The sequence below is a fragment of the Theropithecus gelada genome, chromosome 12 (genome assembly GCF_003255815.1).
Source record: "Theropithecus gelada isolate Dixy chromosome 12, Tgel_1.0, whole genome shotgun sequence".
Classification (NCBI taxonomy): Eukaryota; Metazoa; Chordata; class Mammalia; order Primates; family Cercopithecidae; genus Theropithecus; species Theropithecus gelada.
Genome location: NC_037680.1, coordinates 110,285,206 through 110,305,585, shown reverse-complemented (window position 1 = coordinate 110,305,585; position 20,380 = coordinate 110,285,206). Strand labels below are relative to the sequence as shown.

General features: G+C 43.0%; 1 protein-coding gene across 10 annotated transcripts in view; it reads right to left on the bottom strand.

The window, feature by feature from the left end:
- Window positions 1–20,380, bottom strand: part of LOC112636116 (UDP-glucuronosyltransferase 1-6) — a 56,536-nt gene that overhangs the window by 9,533 nt on the left and 26,623 nt on the right. For 2 of the 10 annotated variants that reach the window (XM_025404579.1, XM_025404585.1), the window contains exon 1: window positions 13,368–14,231. The exons of 4 other annotated variants lie outside the window; for them this stretch is intronic. In XM_025404579.1, the coding sequence (XP_025260364.1) occupies window positions 13,368–14,231 (864 nt within the window). Of the gene's footprint in view, window positions 1–2,419; window positions 3,318–7,538; window positions 8,456–13,367; window positions 14,232–20,380 lie in introns of those variants that run through there. 4 more of the 10 variants (XM_025404577.1, XM_025404583.1, XM_025404578.1 and 1 more) reach the window with 2 other exon arrangements.

The following is a 20,380-nucleotide window of genomic DNA, read 5'->3' as shown; positions in this document are numbered from 1 at the left end:
ATCTATTAATTGTTAGATTCAAGTGGGCAAAATGCAGTTATTAAAGCAACTGCCTGACTGGATTAAAAATCCCAGTTCCATGTTGCTTAAAAAGGAAGAAAGCTTGAAGACAAAGGAGTACTAAAGATGTACTAGGGAAATGTAAACAAAAATAACCCAGAAGTGGTAATATTAATATCCAAAAAGTGGAATTTCAGATTAAAACATTCAACAAGACAAAGAAGGTTACTAACAGGTACAATTTACAAGATATTTTCACACCTAAGCCTTACTGCACCAAACAAGGCAACAAACAATATGTAATCAACACAATTCACCACTTAGACATTGATGGTTATATCAGTAAATGCCAGAAAGGCAGCTGATAAAGTTTGGTGCCTCTCCTACAAACACCCTCAAGTAAAGAAGGAAATTATCTAAATCAATAAAGACGATTTGCCGGAAAACAATGGCTAACGCAATGCAAAATAATGAAATGATAATCAATTTCCACTAAAATAGCAGCAAGACAGGAATCTTTCCTATTGCCAGAATTATTCAACTGTTTTTACAGATTCTAATAAATTCAATAACCCTGATATTTGGCATGGAATTTAAAACAGAAGAAACCAAAATTTCTTTATCAGCAAATGACTGCCTGTGTTTTTTATTATGAAAATCAATATTTTGATGAGACGGCTGAGTAGTGAGTAGATAATCAGCTAGAGATAGAAATGGAAAAAAAACCCACACACACACACACACATTCACACACACAAAAAAAACCCCTGTAAAATACTTAAGAAAAGATGAATGAGAAAGAAACAGAACAAATGTTTTTTAAACTACAAAGTATCTTATCTTTTTAAAGGAAGTGTTTGAAGTCACAACAACAAAACTCCGGGAATACAAGTTGTAACGTTCCTCTGTGGGGAACTAGACTAGATCCATAGCAGAATACACTGTAGTACACAAGTACCACGAAATACTATTTCATAGTTTAAAAAGTAATAGCATTTAAAACTGGAGTAATACCCATGACATATTGGTAAGTGGGCAGTGGGGATACACTGTTACTCTATTTTGTAGAAAAGGCAACCAAAAAATGATATATGTTTGTGGATGGATAGATAGATAGATGATTGATAGATAGATAGATAGATAGATAGATAGATAGATAGATAGATAGATAGATAGATAGATAGATAGATAGATAGATATGTAGTAGCTGGAGTACAAAGAACTAAAAAGAGCTATTGTGGATTACTCTCTACCCAGTGACTAGACCTCAGTTGGCACCTTTCTTCTCACTCATTTAGTACTTAGCACATATTTGATGGGTGCCTATTCTGTGCCTTAGGCGCTGATATTTATGGAGCGCCAAACACATGCAGACCCATTGGCAGGTGTTGAGGATGCAGCATACAGTGGATGTGATTAATGCAAAGTCACACATGTCCCCACGGGGCTCATGACGTGAAGCGGACAATCAACAATTATTTAAGAGAAATGACTGCCATATTTGATGTGCTATGAAGGAAAATGCACAGGAAATTTTAAAAAATAAAATAAAACACAAATCATGTTGGAGGTATCATGGAAATAAGGTCCAGTGCTCTCCGAGGGTGATATCAGTCCCCTTAATGGGAGCCAGACTCAGCACCTGGGAAGTGCCTGGGCTGCCAGTAGATCCTCAGTCAATCTTTGAAGGATAAATGAATGAATGCTCACTGAAATGTCAACTCCTCAGAGAGTCCTTCCCTAACCCTCCATCTGAAGGAGCCTCTCCTGTTCTTCTCTATATTCTGCTGAGATTTAGATGAGGATGTGAATGCTACTTTTTGCATACTTCAAACTCTGTAGGGGAAAAATAAACCTAACAACTTGAGAATGAAACCCACAACCTTTCTGTATCGTGTCAGAACCTGTCTGGTGATTGACTCATTAGAAGAGAAGGGACTGCAGGATCTAGCTTCTTATCAGAATATTTAGAAACTGGAGCTTTAACGAGGATCACAAAGGCAACTTTCATTGCCAGGATCTATCATCAAAGAATGATTTTATCAGTCCTGAATGTTGGCTGCCTGACTGAATCCAGGGCAAGGTGCAGGCTTCAATTGAGTTTTCTGCAAGGTGTCCCAAACCCAGCATTCTGTGCTTATGGCATTTAACAGCTTGTTGTTTCTAATTGATTACTATCCACTGGAGCACACAGAGTAAAATGTCCAAGGAATGTTTTCTTGAAATCTCGGATACCAAGAAATCATCCAGAAGATGATGCCAAAGACAGACTCAGGCCTAGGAATCAAAAATTAACAAAAGAGGGCATTTTAAACTATCTCAGAATGCTTGCTCAGCATATATCTGGGGCTAGTTAATCGATCCAAAGTAATACATCTGAAAGAATATATGCATGTAAAAGTCCCACTCCAATACACACCTGGGATAGTGGACTTTGGTGAAGGCAGTTGATTCCACCAATGAAAGCCATATTGGGCATGATGGGCCTAGGGTAATCCTTCACAAAGTCACTTCTAAGCAGCCAGACAGATGCAGAGCTCAATAGGTTCTGGACAGTCACCTCTCTCTGCAGGAATTCCGAGGCAAGGGTTGCATATGGGGAATAAACCACGTCGCACAGAAAGTTCTGTGAAAAGGCAATGAGCATGTTCTTCACCCGCTGCAGGAAGGTCATGTGATCTGAATGAGCGGACAGAGGCCTGGGCACGTAGGAGAATGGGTTGGGGCACTGGGTAGCCTCAAATTCCAGGCTGCATGGCAATGCATTCAAGAAGAATACAGTGGGCAGAGACAGGTACTGGGCCACGATGGGGCCACAAGGAAGGAAAGGGTCTGTCAGCATGACGTCAAAGCTGCTTTCCGCAAGGGAGGCCATGAGCTCCTTGTTGTGCAGTAAGTGGGAACAGCCAGACAAAAGCATAGCAGAGTCCTTTTTTATTTTCTTGTATGTTTTGATCACACGCCGCAGGAAAGAATCATTCTCAAAAACATTATGCCCAAGACTAACAAAAGACTCTTTCACATCCTCCCTTTGGAATGGCACAGGGTACGTCTTCAAGGTGTAAAATGCTCCCTCTCTGATGTACAATGAGGCATCAGGTGCTAAGACAACTATTTCATGTCCCCTCTGCTGCAGCTGCTGGATGGCCCCAAGCATGCTCAGCCAGTGGCTGCCATCCACTGGGATCAACAGCATCTTCCCAGCATGGCACAGCACTGGGCCCAGCACACACAGCAGCAGGCCCAGGACAAGTGGATGTCTGCCCTGGGACTCCACAGCCATGGCACCTTTGCTCCTGCCAGAGCTTCGCCCTCTCCTACTTATATATATGGTAAAAACCAATCGATACACCAAGTTAATATTTGATTGTGTCACATGACTATGAAAAGTCGTCAGTCCACAAAGGTAGCAGGGAGTTCACTTTCAGAGATAAAGAAGGTGGAGCTTTATTAGGTTTCTTGATAGGCAACAACAGTTGAACTGACTGGAATTTCATACTCAAATCACATTCTTGAGTGAATACAGCAAAGTACCTCCAGCACCTCTGGATCCATTAAATTAGTATTCCACGGACCAAGAAGTGTTACCAGAAAGGAATAAGGACGACTATGTAGTGACAAGTTAGGTTTCTTTTCCAGAAATTAAACAGAAAGCTTTTTAGAAAGCCTTTTTGAAAGAAAAGAACACAACTGTACCCCCACTTTCGCCATGGAAACCTAGGCGTGCTCTTTCCACAGCTCCCCCGGTACTGCCTGCTCACCTGTATCATGTGTTTCATTCCTTCATCCAACAAATATTTATTGAGTCCAGCACAGTGTGGGGTCTTGAGGCTGCAGCGGAGCCCACCACATGAGTCTCCTGCCTCCTCAGAACTCACGTGCTATCAGGTGAGCCAGACTCACAATTTAAACAGATGAGCAGGGACTTAGAAATCGTGAACCATGCTAAGAAGGAAATGAACAGGTGGGTGGGTAGGCGGCAGTGGAGGGGCATGCTGGGGTAGAGAACGACCAGAAAGGGAAATCCGCTGGAGTGCATATGCACAAAAGTCTTCCCCAAGGACAGGTCTGTATTAGTGTGAACCTGAAAGAGCCAGTCCTATAAGAAAGGCTAAGTTGGCCTGGATTTAAAATAGAGCCAACTGGTCCTTTGCTTACTACAGGTCACAGTTACTCTGAGCATCCTGAAAACCTGTACCTTTTCATAGTTGAGATTTTCAGCACTCACCTGAATCAACCAATTAGAGCTCACCCACCTCAGCCACTCAGGGCTCAGCTTCATCAACTAATCAGAATGCAGCTGCATTGACCAATAAGAACTAAGCAAGTTTCCATCCTTCATTTGCATAAATTGACCTGATTAGGAACCTCAGAAAGAACTTTCTGCCATGAAACCTGCCTTCCTTTGTTCTCTGGAACTCGCTTTCATTGTATACCAGAGGCTGTAACTCCCTGGTTTGCAAACTGTTCACTGGAACAAAGTCTCTTTCTTCCAAATTCCTTTTCAGAGAACTTTTGTTCACAACAGGAAACCAAACAGATAAGCAAACTCAATTAAGTTAAATTGTACTCATTCCACTGGCCCAAGATCCAGGGGGAAATAAGGCATTTGGGGAAATTCTGATGACTGAGTGGAAGGCAAAAGGGAAAGATGAGCAAAAACAATAACTCAGATTTGTATTTTATTGACCATGGACTCTGGGGCAAGTATTGTGCAGCCAGAACTGGAAGTATTACACTCTTTTCTTTGGGGCTATACTGCCGTACCATACAATCCCAACATAATTGCACAGATCCCAACATTTTAACCATACACAGGCCAGCCATACTTGGGGATGTTCTTAGAGGATCATAGAGAAACAGCTAACTAGAGTTTTGGTGTCCTGTGGGACATATTAACAGGTACGTAGGGTACCCTCTCATTCTGCTCCTTAGAGTAGGTACTTCGGCATGCATATGCACACTGAAGCTCTTCCCCACACCCAAGCACTCTTCATTTTTTAGGACCAAGATTCTGGGCAAGCAGAATAGACATAGCAATGCTTTCACCCTTTGTTGTGTCCTTATCAGAAATTCTGAAATTCACAGTTCAATTTAAACCTTAAGGGTGATAATTCTTCCAAAGTCCCAATGTCATGTGAGTGCGTTTGTGGATTAAAGGGAGAAAACAGGCTATAAACACATAAGTCACCACTGTAATGATTTTATGACTTTCCTGCATCACACAGAGCTTCCAAGCTTTTTGAGGCTGCTGCTGCTGTGTACCTGGATGGTTTGGGGCCACAGATCTGCCCTTGACCAAGAAATACTTACTAATCTGAATAGTAGGCAATCCACATTCACCCTCATGAATTACAACAGAGAACCATTGCTAAGCAATCCAATTAATCTCTGCTCTGGAACCAAAGCAGAATCCACTGCTAATTCCCTCATCCACCAAATATTTATGGAACGTGTGAGCCCTACTGTATGCCAGTCACTATGCTAGGAACTAGGGCCAGAAGGCCAAGTTAGAAATGGTCCTTGCCTGAAAGGAGGGGTCAGATGGACGGAGANAAGATGATTTTTACTGATAAGGAACAAATTGTTCCTAAACCTGAGGATGAGGTTGCACAGGAGAAAAAGATATCCCAGAAGAAACTGAAGAAAAAAAATGCCTCTGGCTCTGGAATAAATTCAGCTTAAAATAAATGCAATAAAACTAAAATAATAATAATAATGATAACAGATAATATTTATTGGGTACTCTCTATAACAACATTAAAACCACAATGGTTAGGGTACCTGTCCTAGGTCACATAGCTAGAAAAATGAGAGGGAAGATTTGAGCCAGTGCAGTTCAGTCTAAAGAACATATTCATAGTGAAAAACCAGAAGAAAAGAGCCACAGTCACTATTCAAATGTCTTCCTAATTTTCTACATTTTTACAAATCTAAAGAACATACATATTTTTTACAGCTCAGTAACTACATTGCACAAGGGGAAAAGAAAACCAGTAGAACAAATACCTTGTGGTTTGATCAAAAACAAAAACAAAGTTTAGTGTCCTTTGCAATAATACCTACACTAATAAAAAGACGTACAGAAATAAGAATACAAAGGACCTAAACTCATGGAAGTTCATATAAATTCAGTGAATATGACAAAAAAAGGGCTCAGTTCTCTCACAAGAAAGATGGTTCCCTCTCTGGGTACAGTGGCTCATACCTGTAATCCAAGCACTTTGGGAGGCAGGCAGATCACATGAGGTCAGGAGTTCTAGACCAGCCTGGCTAACATGGCAAAACCTTGTCTCTAGTAAAAAAAAAAAAAAAAAAAAAAAAAAGCCAGGAGTGGTGGCATGTGCCTGTAGTCCCAGCTACTCAGGAGGCTGAGGCAGGAAAATCTCTTAAACCTGGGAGGTGGGGCTGCAGTGAGCTGAGATGGGGCCACTGCCCTCCAGCCTGGGCTACAGGGTGAGACTCAGTCTCAAGAAAAAAAAAAAAAAAAAAAAAAAAAGGATGGCTCTCTCAATGGATTCAGAACCAAACTCATTGGTGTGTGAATTTGGTTTCTCAGATCCCAAAGTACTATCTCAATGAAACCCAAATACTCTGGGTTAATGAAAGCTGCCTCTGACATTTTTGGAAAAAGAATAGATCTCACTATAGAAACTTGGAGTGGGATACGGTGGGTTTGGTGATGTGCTCAGCCCCTCCAGAGAAACCCTTTCCTTCTTGGACAGATGTCCATTCATCACTGCTCCCAGCTTCACTGGGCTTATAGGTTCACAGTCTTATCTCCTCCCTAGTCCCTTCCACCCTCTCTTGATAATTTCAGCATTACAAGTAGAAGAAGACCCTTCTGACATGCAACCATCACTGTACCTTCCCAACTCTATGATGTGCCCACATCATACATCAGACCCCCAACTCCTGGTCAGAAAAACTTCTGTCAGCACAGATCCCTCTCTGGAAACTGAACTCCATGTTTCATTCTCTGATCACAGACATTCATGCCACCTTCACTGTCCCACTTCCACTGAACTGAGTCAACCTCTTTGACACTTCTACTTCCTGTGAGTGCTTAGGTCTCCTGTGGTCACCTCTCTATCTTTGGCAAGATGGGACCGCGAAAAATTATCATGCCAACAATTATAATTTACTGTTGCATCATCTTTCTACTGAAAATCAGGCAAGCCAAAAACCCCAGGATAGATCAGTTCCAAATGTAGTGTCCCTGCTCCTCCCCAACTGAAGGACATGCACAAACATGAAGACGGTGCCTTTACAAACAGTGTCCGTGAGTCACAGCAGTCCTTGCCCATCCTTTGATAGACCCTTATCCGTATCTCTTCTTCCTCTCAGTGACCACTGAAAACCTGAAATACACTACTAGAGACCACTTAACAGTTTATCTTACTGAAGACTGTTACGACAAAGAAGCAAAAATAAAATCTTTAGAAAGATAATTAGATATGGAAGCACTTGTAAGTAAATACATTTTTTAAAAAGTGTTTTGCTTGGAACATTGATTGGATGAAGGCACCAATACAGACCCGAGATAGTGGCTTCCTGTTGGCACAGTTGATGCCTCCAATGAAGACCATGTTGGGCATGATTGGCCTGGGGTAGTCCATCACAAAGTCCGATCGGAACAGCCACACGGATGCATGGCTGAGAAGATCCACCACTGACACCTCTCTCTGAAAAAGCTCAGAGGCGAGGCTTGCATAAGGAACAGAAACAGCATCGCAAATGTAGGACAGGGCCAGAGGGTAGAGCATGTTCTTGACCCTTTGCAGGAATGTCATGTGGTCTGAATTGGTCGTTAGTAACTTAGGAATATAGGAGTAAGGATTTGGACACTGTGTGCCCTTAAAGTCTAAGTCACATGGAATGTTCCTCAAAAAAAACACAGCAGGAATCGACAGGTACTTAGCTAGCACCACCCCACAGAGGTTAACCGGGTCTGTTAAGACAACATCAAAGGAAGTAGCATTCAGGTGCCGGATCAGGGCCTCATTATGCAGTAGCTCCACACAAGACCTGTGAAAGACCAAAGACATATTGTTCATAATTGCCATACTTCTAGAATATCTCTTCAGAAGATGTTCTGTTTCAAAGAACCATTGAGTGTGGCCCAGCACAAGATGATCAAATTCATCCTGGGTCCATGGAATGGCATAGGTTGTCAGGGTGAAAAAGTTCTCTTCTTTGATGTGCATATTCACCTCCGGGGTGAGGACCACCGCCTGGTGGCCTCTGGCATGGAGCTCCCGCACGGCCTCCCGCATGCTGAGCCAGTGGCTGCCATCAGTGGGCACCACCAGCACCTTCCCACTCTCAGCCCAGGGCTGGACACTGAGGAGGAGCAGCAGTCCTGTGGCCAGCTGCGGCAAGGAAACCTGGAGTCCTGTGGCCATCTCAGCAGAAGCTATCAACAGCTGACTGTCCACCCCACGCTGTGCCTGCTACATTTGTTTCCTTCACCTTAATTACCTTGTCACTGAGCCACCTAGCAAATCATCATGTAATTGGAAGACAGAGTGCCCTCCTCCAGTTACTTATTACCTGTTCGTTAATCTATCATTGCCTTTCATTATGGGCCCCACCCTGGGAAAGACTGATCACTTCTATCTTGAAAAACTCATCTGACCTTGCGCTCACTCTGGGGAACATCCAAGTTCAAGCTCTTGTTTCTCATCCAATTCCCAACACAAGGCTGTGAACACCCATTTCATGTCACTGCCTCCTACTTCTCTGGTAACCACGTTTATCAGGCTGTAGCTGGGGTCTGAGGAGTCACCACTGCCCTAGTCCCCAACCAAATGTTCTCTGCTGGATGTGACCCTATTTGCTAACTCTTAAAACTCTTTCTTCTCATATATGAGTAATACAGCACATCCAAAACAGGTACAACATTGCTAAGCCAGCTTTCTCTAGCAGGGACTGGGGAGGCTGGCTATCTGGTCTTGGTCTTTTGTCACACAAGGATGTTTCTTGCAAGGATGAAAGAGGACTCTCTATGAAGTGGCTGGCAATATTTCAAAAAGCTACAGGAAGGCTGAGCTCAAGATGTGATGATCGAATTCTTGGGAAGGCTTTGTTGAGAATTCTCCATCTATCCCATGGGATAAGATGTGCTGCTTTCTAAAGCACACATGGGAAAGACAACCTAGCAAGGACCCACAGGGGTTCAGGGAGCTCCCTGCTCATCAAGGGACCAGGGGGAGTTGGAGCCTGGCCTCAGATCTTGCCAGTCTGAATTCCTCTTCTGAATGCTGAAGGCTCCTGTCTTCTGCAAGTCTGCTTACAGACTAAAGTGTCCATTCACCCAGGCCTTTATTTCATCTTGAAGGTTATGGTCAGGCTTTTCTCCAAGTCAATCCAGCACCAAGTTCTGATAAGAATGGTTCCTTCAGAACAGAATGGGCTGAAGAATTTGGGGGGGGCCTAGGTCAAATTTCAAGGCGGAGAATTAAATGTGTGCCTTTCTAAGGGAGAGACCCTGAGCGCTCACAACGGTCTCATGCCCATGAGGCTCGTCCTGCTCCAGAAAGTCATTCCTTCGTGTGCTCGCAAGATTGCTGATGCTTCCTTATTCTGGTCACCCCAGGATGATGTGGGCAGGCTCTTTGGGCTGGGCACACTTTCCATCTCACTTCCTCTGTGTCTACATGCCTGGCTGTGTCTGCCATTGCTGGTGAGGCTGAGGCTTCCCTTAGGGAGGAAGTTACCCCCATTAGAAATCCACATTGATAACAGATTCCACCTTTGGACAGAACCCATGGGACAGGCAGTGAATAGATGCGTCCATCAGAGGGACACCTAGCTCAAGGGTGGCATATGCAGGATGGCACAGAGAGGGCAGGTCTGTAAGGGCTTGATGACTCCCCAGGGGAAGACAACTTCTGGGGATTTGTGAGGACACAGAGCACTACAAAGGGATTCTCAGCTGTGGGCGCAACATCTCAGCCTCTGAACTATTCCTCCAACCCCCTTAAAACTGTGTGCCTTCTAAGCACCCTCCTGATGAGCCCGGGATGAGGGTGGAACATGTCGGGGAGGGTGCTCTTGTCACATTCAAGGGGCTCCCCTGTTCTATCTCCATCTAGTGGTGTTTTATTTAGACAGTGATGCCATCTCATTTCTAGTTACATGTCTGGCACTCCTAGACCCTGGGGAGGCCCACGTATCTTGGAAGATGGTGGTGCCTTCAGAGACATGGGGACCCTGAGGAGAGGAGCACTGTGGGGAGGGAGAAGCTCACATTCCTGGTGCCTGGGAAATAGGAGGAGCTGCCCAAGGCATCAGCTTCCAGGGTCTGGAGATGAAGAGGGGTCTGGGCTGCACAGATAGACTTGGAGCCATCAGCATATGTGGTGGTTGAAGCCATGGGTGTCAGTGCGGTCACCCCAGCAAAGTCCAGAGACAGAAAAAGGCATCCCGAAAGCCGGACCTGAGTGATCCAGTTCCCCTCTGCCAATCTCACAGAGCTAAATGTACAAACTGGAATCCTTTAATGTTTTTAAGAGAATGTAAAAACTATATCTTGAGGTAGACAAAGCATCCTTAGGGTACAAAAAGTACAAACGATAAAAACTTCACTAGAATAAACCTCATGAAATTCTAAAATTTTTGCTCTTTGAAAGTATTGTTTTTTAAAAATAAAAAAAAGGAAGATAAGGAGAAAAGGAGATAATTGAATGGTAAGCTGATAGCTCTGAAGCCTGGAGAATAGAAGACTATGGAGGACAGGAACAACAACTAAATTTAAATGGCCAAATAGAGGAAAACCTCCAAGCTTTGAATAAGATGTGGGTTTCCCTTTAAGCTTAGTGTCTGCGGTAGGCAGAATCACAGCCCCACAAAAGTATCTACACTGTAGTTGCTCAAACCTGGGAATATGTTCCATTACAGGTGGAAGAAACTTTACAGATGTGATTTAATTAAGGGTTTTGACATGGGGAGATTATCCTGGATGTCTGGGTGGGACAATATAATCACAAGGGCTCTTACAAGTGAGAGAGACAGATGTAAGAATTGGAGACTTGAGGATGCTGCACTGCGTCTCCATGGAAATGGAAAGGTGCCATGGAATTCCAAAATTAAGATGGAAAAAGGAAATTTCTGTTAAAGGATTGAGCTTACACTCAATGGAAAGAACACAATTATGGACAGAATCAGAATGCTGACATCAAAAGAAATTATCAGATTAAACTCATTTTGGGTTTTCTTGTGTTTTCAATCAATCAGTCAATCAACAAACCACAGGAGCTGAAACTCCTGAGCTCAATGATCCTCTCACCTGAGCCTCCCAAGTAGCTGGGACCACAGGCACAAGCCGCTGCACCCAGCTTTTCATATTGGAATTTATAAAAATGTTTTCTAAACTTTAAAACAAGATTTTCACATTCCAAATAAATTTTTTTTTTTTTTTTTTTTTTTGAGATGGGGCCTCGCTCTGTCACCCAGGCTGGAGTGAGGTGGAGTGAACATGGCATACCTTCACCTCCTACAGCCTCCACCTCCTGGGATCAAGTGATCCTCCTGCCTCAGCCTCCTGAGTAGCTGGGACCACAAGTGTGCGCCAACACAACTGGATAATTTTTTTTATTTTTTTTGTAGAGATGGAGTCTCAGCATGTTGCCCAGGCTGCTCTCAGACTCCTGGGCTCAAGCAATCCTCCTCGGTCTCCCAAAGGGTGGAAATCACAGGAGTGAGCCACCCACTTGCACACAAATTATTTTCAAATTAAAAGAGATGGGGAATTCAAAAAATAACATAGGAGTAGCAATACTGATATCAGATAAAATGTATTTTGAGGATTATTATTTAATGATAACAGCAAACTATGTGAAGAAAATACAAGTCTCAAACCTATATTCACCAATCTAATCACTATGTATAAAGCAAAAGCTATTTAAGGACCAAACTGTAACTTGAGTAGAATTCGTTATATATGGGGATTTTTTTTAAGACATCCTTCACAGAATTGGGCAGATTCAGTAGAGGGTCTTTTAAAAGATAGAAAAATTGCCTAGGTGTGGTGGCGGATGCCTGTAATCCCAGCACTTTGGGAGGCTGAGGCGAGTGAATCACTTGAGATCAGGCATTCGAGATCAGCCTGGCCAACATGATGAAACTCCATCTCCATAAAAAATACAAAAAAAAAAAAAATTAGCTGGACGTGGTGCCATGCACCTGTAGTTCCAGCTACTTGGGAGGCTGAGGCAGAAGAATCAGTTGAACCTGGGAGGTAGAGATTGCAATGAGCTGAGATCCCACCACTGCACTCCAGACTGGGTGACAGAGTGAGACCCCATCTCAAAAGAAAAACAAAAAAAGACAGAAAAATTGAAAAGACTGAATTTTAGTTTTGTCCACGGAACATTTATAAACATTGACCATATTGTGGTCACTAACTACATATGACTATTGAGCACTTGAAATGTGGCTATTCCAAATGGAGATGTGCTGTAAGTGGCAAATATATGCTAGATTTTGAAGACTTAACAACAAAAAAACTATATTAAATATTAATTTTATATTGAACACATGTTGAAAGGATAATATTTGGGATACATCTGGTTAAATAAAATGCATTATTCAAATTAATTTCGGTGGCTTTTTTTTCTGGTTTCTAACATGCCCACTAGAAAAGTTTAAATTACGTATGTGGTTTACATGATATTTCTATTGGACAATTCTCTATTAGACCATGAAGTTAACCTATTAAGAATTTTTTTTAAGTAGCGTCTTCACAAGAAACAGTCTCCTATTATAATCCAAAATTCCCTCTCTGGAAACTGAACTCTGTGTTTCATTCTCTGATCACATTCATTGTACCTACATTGACCCAATTCCACTGAACTGAGTCAACCTCTTTGAAACTTCTACTTCCTCTGAGTGCTTACGTCTCCTGTGGTCAGCTCTCTGTCTTTTGCAAGACGGGACCACTAAAAATTATCACGTCAACAATTGTACATTGCTATTCCTTCATCGTTTCTACTGAAAACCTTGCAGCAAGATTTGGATGGATTAGTTCTCAATGTAGTGTCCCTGCTCCTGCCCAGATGAGGCACATCCACAACCATGAACGGCGCCTTTACAAATGAATAGTCTCTGTGAGTCACATCACTCCTTGACCATCCTTTGACAGATCCTTGTCCCTGCCTCTCCTTCCTCTCCGTGGCCATTGAAAGCCTGAACTGCACTACCACTGATCCTTTAAAAGTTTATCTCACTGAAGACTATTACAACAATGAGAAGCAGAAACGAAATCTTTGGAAAGATAAGTAGATACGAAGATGCTCGTAAGTAAATACATTTTTTAAAAAGTGTTTTGCTTGGAACATTGATTGGATGAAGGCACCAATACAGACCTGAGATAGTGGCTTCCTGTTGGCACAGTTGATGCCCCCAATGAAGACCATGTTGGGCATGATCGGCCTGGGGTAGTCCATCACAAAGTCCAATCGGAACAGCCACACGGATGCATGACTGAGAAGATCCACCACTGACACCTCTCTCTGAAAAAGCTCAGAGGCAAGGCTTGCATAAGGAACAGAAACAGCATCGCAAATGTAGGACAGGGCCAGAGGGTAGAGCACATTCTTGACCCTTTGCAGGAATGTCATGTGGTCTGAATTGGCCGTTAGGAACTTAGGAATATAGGAGTAAGGATTTGGACACTGTGTGCCCTTAAAGTCTAAGTCACATGGAATGCTCCTCAAAAAAAACACAGCAGGAATCGACAGGTACTTAGCCAGCACCGCCCCGCAGAGGTGAAAGGGATCTGTTAAAACCACATCAAAGGAAGTAGCATTCAGGTGCCGGATCAGGGCCTCATTATGCAGTAACTCCACACAAGACCTATGTATGATCAAAGACATATTGTTCATAATTGCCATTCTTCTAGAAAATCTCAACAGATGTTCTGTTTCGAAGGACGACTGAATGTGGCCCAGCAAAAGGTGATCATATTCGTCCTGGGTCCATGGAATGGCATAGGTTGTCAGGGTGAAAAAGTTCTCTTCTTTGATGTGCATATTCACCTCCGGGGTGAGGACCACCGTCTGGTGGCCTCTGGCATGGAGCTCCCGCACAGCTTCCCGCATGCTGAGCCAGTGGCTGCCATCAGCGGGCACCACCAGCACCTTCCCACTCTCAGCCCAGGGCTGGACACTGAGGAGAAGCAGCAGTCCTGTGGCCAGCTGCGGCAGGGGAACCTGGAGTCCTGTGGCCATCTCAGCAGAAGCTATCAACAGCTGACTGTCCAGCCCACGCTGTGCCTGCTACATTTGTTTCCTTCACCTTAATTACCTTGTCACTGAGCCACCTAGCAAATCATCATATAACTGAAGACAGGGTGCCCTCCTCTAGTTACTTATTATTATTTAATCTATCGTTGCCTTTCATTATGGGCCCCACCCTGGGAAAGACCAATCACTCCTATCTTGAAAAACTCATCTGACCCTGCGCTCACTCTGGGGAACATCCAAGTTCAAGCTCTTGTTTCTCATCCAATTCCCAACACAAGGCTGTGAACACCCATTTCATGTCACTGCCTCCTCCTTCTCTGTTAACCACATTTATCAGGCTGCAGCTGGGGTCTGAGGAGTCACCATTGCCCTAGTCCCCAACCACATGTTCTCTGTTGGGTGTGACCCTATTTGCTAACTCTTAAAACTCTTTCTTCCCACGTATGGCTAACACAATACATCCAAAAAACAGACAACATTGCTAAGCCAGCTTTCTTTAAACAGAGAGCGGGGAGGCTCACTATGTGGTTTTGGCCTTTTTTTTTGCACAAGGATATTTCTCTTAAGGATCACAGAGGACTCTCTATGAAGTGGCTGTCAACATAAAAAAAAAAAGCTACAGGGAGGCTGAGCTCAAGATGTGATGAACAGATTCTTGCAAAGGCTCTGTTGAGAATTCTCCATCTATCCCATGAAACAAAGGTGCTGCTGTCTAAAGCACACATGGGCAAGACAACTTTAGCAAGGACCCAGGGAGCTCCCTGAACCTGGGAGGCTGGATCCTGGCCTCAGATCTTGCACAGTCTGCATTCCTCTTCTGAATGCCGAAGGCTCCAATCTTCCGCAAGTCTGCTAAAGTGTCCATTCATCCAGGCCTTTATTTCATCCTGAAGGTTGTGGTCAGGCTTTTCTCCAAGTCAATCCAGCACCAATTTCTGATAAGAATGGTTCCTTCAGAACAGAATAATTTCTGGGGGCTGCATAATTTGTGGGGGTCCTAGTTCACATTTCAAGATGGAGAATTAAATGTGTGCCTTTGTAAGGGAGAGACCCTGAGCACTCACAACGGTCTGAAGCCCATGAGGCTCGAGAAAGTCACTCCTACATCTGCTTGGCAAGATTGCTGAGGCCTCCTTGTCCTGGTCACTGCAGGATGATGTGGGCAGGCTCTCTGGGCTGGCCACACTTTCTGTCTCACTTCCTCTGTGTCTACATGCCTGGCTGTGTCTGCCATTGCTGGTGAGGCTGAGGCTTCCCTTAGGGAGGAAGTTACCCCCATTAGAAATCCACATTGATAACAGATTCCACCTTTGGACAGAACCCACGGGACAGGCAGTGAATGGAGGTGTCCACCAGGGGGCACAGGCAGGACAGCACAGACAAGGCGGGTCTGCAAGGGCTTTGGGAACTCTCCAGGGGAGGATGATTTCCGGGGATTTGTGAGGACGCAGAGCACTAGAAAGGGATTCTCAGCTGTGGGCGCAACATCTCAGCCTCGGAACTATTCCTCCAACCCCCTTAAAACTGTGTGCCTCCTAAGCACCCTCCTGATGAGCCCGGGTTGAGGGTGGAACATGCCTGGGAGGCTGCTCTTGCCACATTCAAGGGGCTCCCCTGTTCTATCTCCATGTAGTGGTGTTTTATTTAGACAGCAATGTCATCTAATTTCTAGTGCCACGTCTACGACTCCTAGACCCTGGGGAGGCCCATGTATCTTGGAAGATGATGGTTCCTTCAGAGACATGGGAGCGCTGGGGAGAGCAGGACTGTGGGGAGGGAGAAGCTCACATTCCTGGTGCCTGGGAAACAGGAGGAGCTGCCCAAGGCATCAGCTTCCAGGGTCTGGAGATGAAGAGGGGTCTGGGCTGCACAGATAAACTTGGAGCCATCAGCATACGTGGTGGTTGAAGCCATGGGTGTCAGTGAGGTCACCCCAGAAAAATTCAGAGATAGAAAAAGGCATCCGAAAGCCTGACCTGAATGATTGTATTAACCTCTGCCAATCTCAGAGACATAAACAAAGACCTAAACAAAGACTAAGAGGTCTAAAGACCCCTTTCCACCCAAACCTACAAACTGAAACTGTTTCATTTTTTTAAAAAACATAGAAACAAATCCTCACACCTTTTGGTAGACAAAGAATTCTTAGATAGGACACAAGGGGTACAGACCACAAAACGTTTGCTAAAATTGACTTAATCAAAATTTACAACTTTTGCTCGTTGATACTGTTTTTTAAAAATGAAACAAAGGACGCCACACACCAGAAGTAAACACAAACACAACTATCTGACATAGCACTTGTATCCAGAATATGTAAAGAACTCACTACTCAAATATAAGAAGACAAACAACCCAATAAAAGTGTGCAGAAGATTTTAAAGGACACTTTGAAAAAGAAGACAGGCATATGATCAATAAGCACGTGAAAAGATCCTCATCAGTCATAAGAGGAATACAAATTAAAACCAAATGATATTCACCTACACACCTATTAGGATGGCTAAAATGTAAAAGACCAAAAATAGCAAGTCTTAGCAGAAATACAGAGCAGCCAGAGCTCTAATGTTTTGCTGTTAGGATCGTAAAATTGTGTAACTGCTTTGGAAACAGTTCGACTGTTTCTTATGAAGTCATACATAAACCTACCATACAACTCAGTAATCCCACTTTTAAGTATTTACCCAAGGAAAATGAAGCCTCAGAAACACTTGTACTCAAATAGTCATAGCAGCTTTATTCATAATAGCCAACAACTGGAAACCTCCCATGTGTCCATCAATAAATAAATGTATAAGCAAATGATGATATATCTATACAGTGAAATGCTACTCAGAAATAAAAAGGAATGAAATATTGGTACATGCAACAATGTGAAAGGATCTAAAGAGACATTATGCTGAGCCAAAGAGGCCAGACATGAAACAGTATACCTGTGTGCTTTTCATTCTTAATTGTATGATTCCATTCAGATGAAACTCTAGAAAAGACAATTCTATTGTCCAGCAACAGAAACCATCCATGGTTGCCTAAGGTGAGGGGAGGTGTTGGGTGACTGATTTAGGACAGAAGGAGGTTACCAGGTAATGGAGTGGTCCATATCTTGAACGTGGTGATGGTTGCACAGGTAAATAAAATCATTACAACTCAGAAATGTATAATTAAAATGGCTCACTTTATTGCATGTAAACAATACTCCAATAATGTTTCTTTTGGTAGTATCAATTGAAAACACATCATTCAATTAAAAAAGAACACAACGTTCCCAAGCTGACCGAAAGACAAAAACCTATCATACAAAGTCCTACCTATTCCAAGAAACATTCACAGCAAAACACCTCTATTTAATAATGTTTCTTTCACATCCTGGTATATTTTTTAAATTTTAAATTTAAATTTATAAATATTTACATATATCACAGTAGGAAAAACAATTCCTAAAAGAGAGCAAGAGCCAGAGACTTCCAATACTAAATACTTACAAGCCCCAAAATGATTGCTTTAAAAGTTGGCAGGTCATCTTTTCTGGAGGACATTCTTATTAGGTGTAAACCCATAGATTATTAAAAGAAATTTAGATTACACACAGAAAAATCTATATAGTAATAGGCTTATACGACAAACTAGTAACGAAAAATCTGACATCCCAATAGAAAATATCATTAATTGAAGAGTAATTCGCAGTATGGACAAGTTATTTCCTGTCTCATCCCAGCGGCTACCCCTCCCCGACTTTCAAATGTACTTCTGGGCCGGGCGCGGTGGCTCAAGCCTGTAATCCCAGCACTTTGGGAGGCCGAGACGGGTGGATCACGAGGTCAGGAGATCGAGACCATCCTGGCTAACACAGTGAAACCCCGTCTCTACTAAAAAACACAAAAATCTAGCCGGGCGAGGTGGCAGGCGCCTGTAGTCCCAGCTACTCGGGAGGCTGAGGCAGGAGAATGGCGTGAACCCGGGAGGCGGAGCTTGCAGTGAGCTGAGATCCGGCCACTGCACTCCAGCCTGGGCGACAGAGCGAGACTCCGTCTCAAAAAAAAAAAAAAAAAGTACTTCTGGTGAAGATCCACTCCCAGCTCAGGATAGAACATGTGACCTAGGCCTCAACCAATCAGCACGTCTCATCCCCTTGACCACCATGATTAGTTCAGAGATGGGCATGTGACTTCATTAGAGCCAATGAGGCAGAAGACGTTTAACTAGGAATCCTGGGAAAAGAACTCAGGCTGAAGCCCCTGCTGCTTGGGTATTATGAGACTGAGAAGGATATCATGGCCAAGGAAAGAGAGTCAAGAAATGGAAACATATAAATGGGTTCTGGTGACATAGTTTGGCTGTGTAGCAATCAATACCTAACCAGATATCCCCTGAGATTGTTCTAGTATGTGAACCAATAAAAGAGCTTTAAAAAGAAAGCCCTGCAACAAATTCACTGAGTCAAGAATTTGGGGAAGTTGCCCAAATAAAGTGATCACAGGTTGCATTGATTTTTTTGGGGGGGGGGGTGGTGGTGGGGAGTTGGTCAGGGTCTTGCTCTGTTGCCCAGGATGGAGTGCAATGATGCAAACATAACTCACTGGAACCTTGAACTCCTGGGCTCAAATCCTCCTCCCACCTCAGCATTCCAAGTAGTTAGGCCTACAGGCATGCGCTACGATGCCCAGCGAAGCTTGTATTTTTTGTAGTGAAGGAATCTCACTATGCTGCCTAGGCTGGTCTCAAACTCCTGGGCTCAAGCTATCCCCCTGCTTCAGCCCCGCAAAGTGCTGGGATTATAAGCATGAGCCACCATGCTCAGCCAGTTGCATCAATTCTATTAAATGCAGAAGGTAAATACCAGCTCTTATCTTCATTGGTGAAACGACCTGATAAAAGAAAACGCGCACACACACAAAAGACGTTTAAATGAAAAATTAATAAGGGAAATGCAAATTCAAATAACCTTGAGATATTTTTCACCTATTGAATTGCCAAAAACCCAAAACGTCTGAAGATAATAAATGTGGCAAGGATATGAAGGAAAGTGTACACTTATACATCGCTAGGGGAAGAATAAATTGTTAATGCCTAATGACATTTAAAATGTGCACGACACAGTAAGTCCCTTTTCTGGCATCTCCCCTATGGAAACTCCCACACAGGAGCACAATGAGTCATATACTAAGATGTTTATTCTAATTCGTTTGAATAAAAGTAAAAAGCAAGATGCAGAGTGGGGGAAGATATTTGCAATACCTGTAACTGCCAAAGAACTAGTATCCAGAATGCATAAATAATTCGAGTAGACAAATAACCCAGTGGGCAATAGATTTGAATGGGCGAAAGAGGAAATCCAAATGACCAGTAAGTATATTTTAAAACCCTCAATATAATCAGTCATGTACATAACTAATGCCTTAGCAATCAGGGAAATGTACAACTACTCTGAAAAATAGTTATATCTTATTAAATTAATGATATGCACATTCTCCAACGCAGCAGCTCCACCCCAGGTATATACTCTAGAAACCTACTCACATGTGTTTCAGAATGTAAAAGAATGTTCGTTGTCACATTGGTCACAACAGTGAAAAGATAGACACAACCCAAAGCCCATCAACAGTAGAATGGATAAATAAAATTGTAGTGTATTCATACAATGGGATATATTCAGTACTGACAATCCACAAACTACAACTTGTAAGAACACACATCATGAATCTCTCAGACATAAGGTTGAACCAAAAAAAAAAAAGCAAGACAAAAAAAGAAAAAAGAAAATTCTATTTATATTGAGTACCGAAACAGGTAAAATCATCTATATTATTTAGAGATGCAAATTTAGGTGGCAAAATTGTAAAGAAAAGCAAAGAAATAGCTGGAGGAGGAGGGAGAACATCAAAAAGAATAGCTCATGGATGCTGGGCTTAATACCTAGGTGATAGGCTGATCTGTGCAGCAAACCACCATGCCACATGTTTAGCTATGTAACAAACCTGCACATCCTGCATGTGTGCTATGGAATTTAAAATAAATGTTGATGAAAAAAAACACAAAAGAAATAATCATCACAAAAGTCAGAGAAAGGATGGAAAGGGAATAGAACAGAGGACAGGCACCCAGGATGGATGTCTGGGTGCTGATAAACTGCAGTG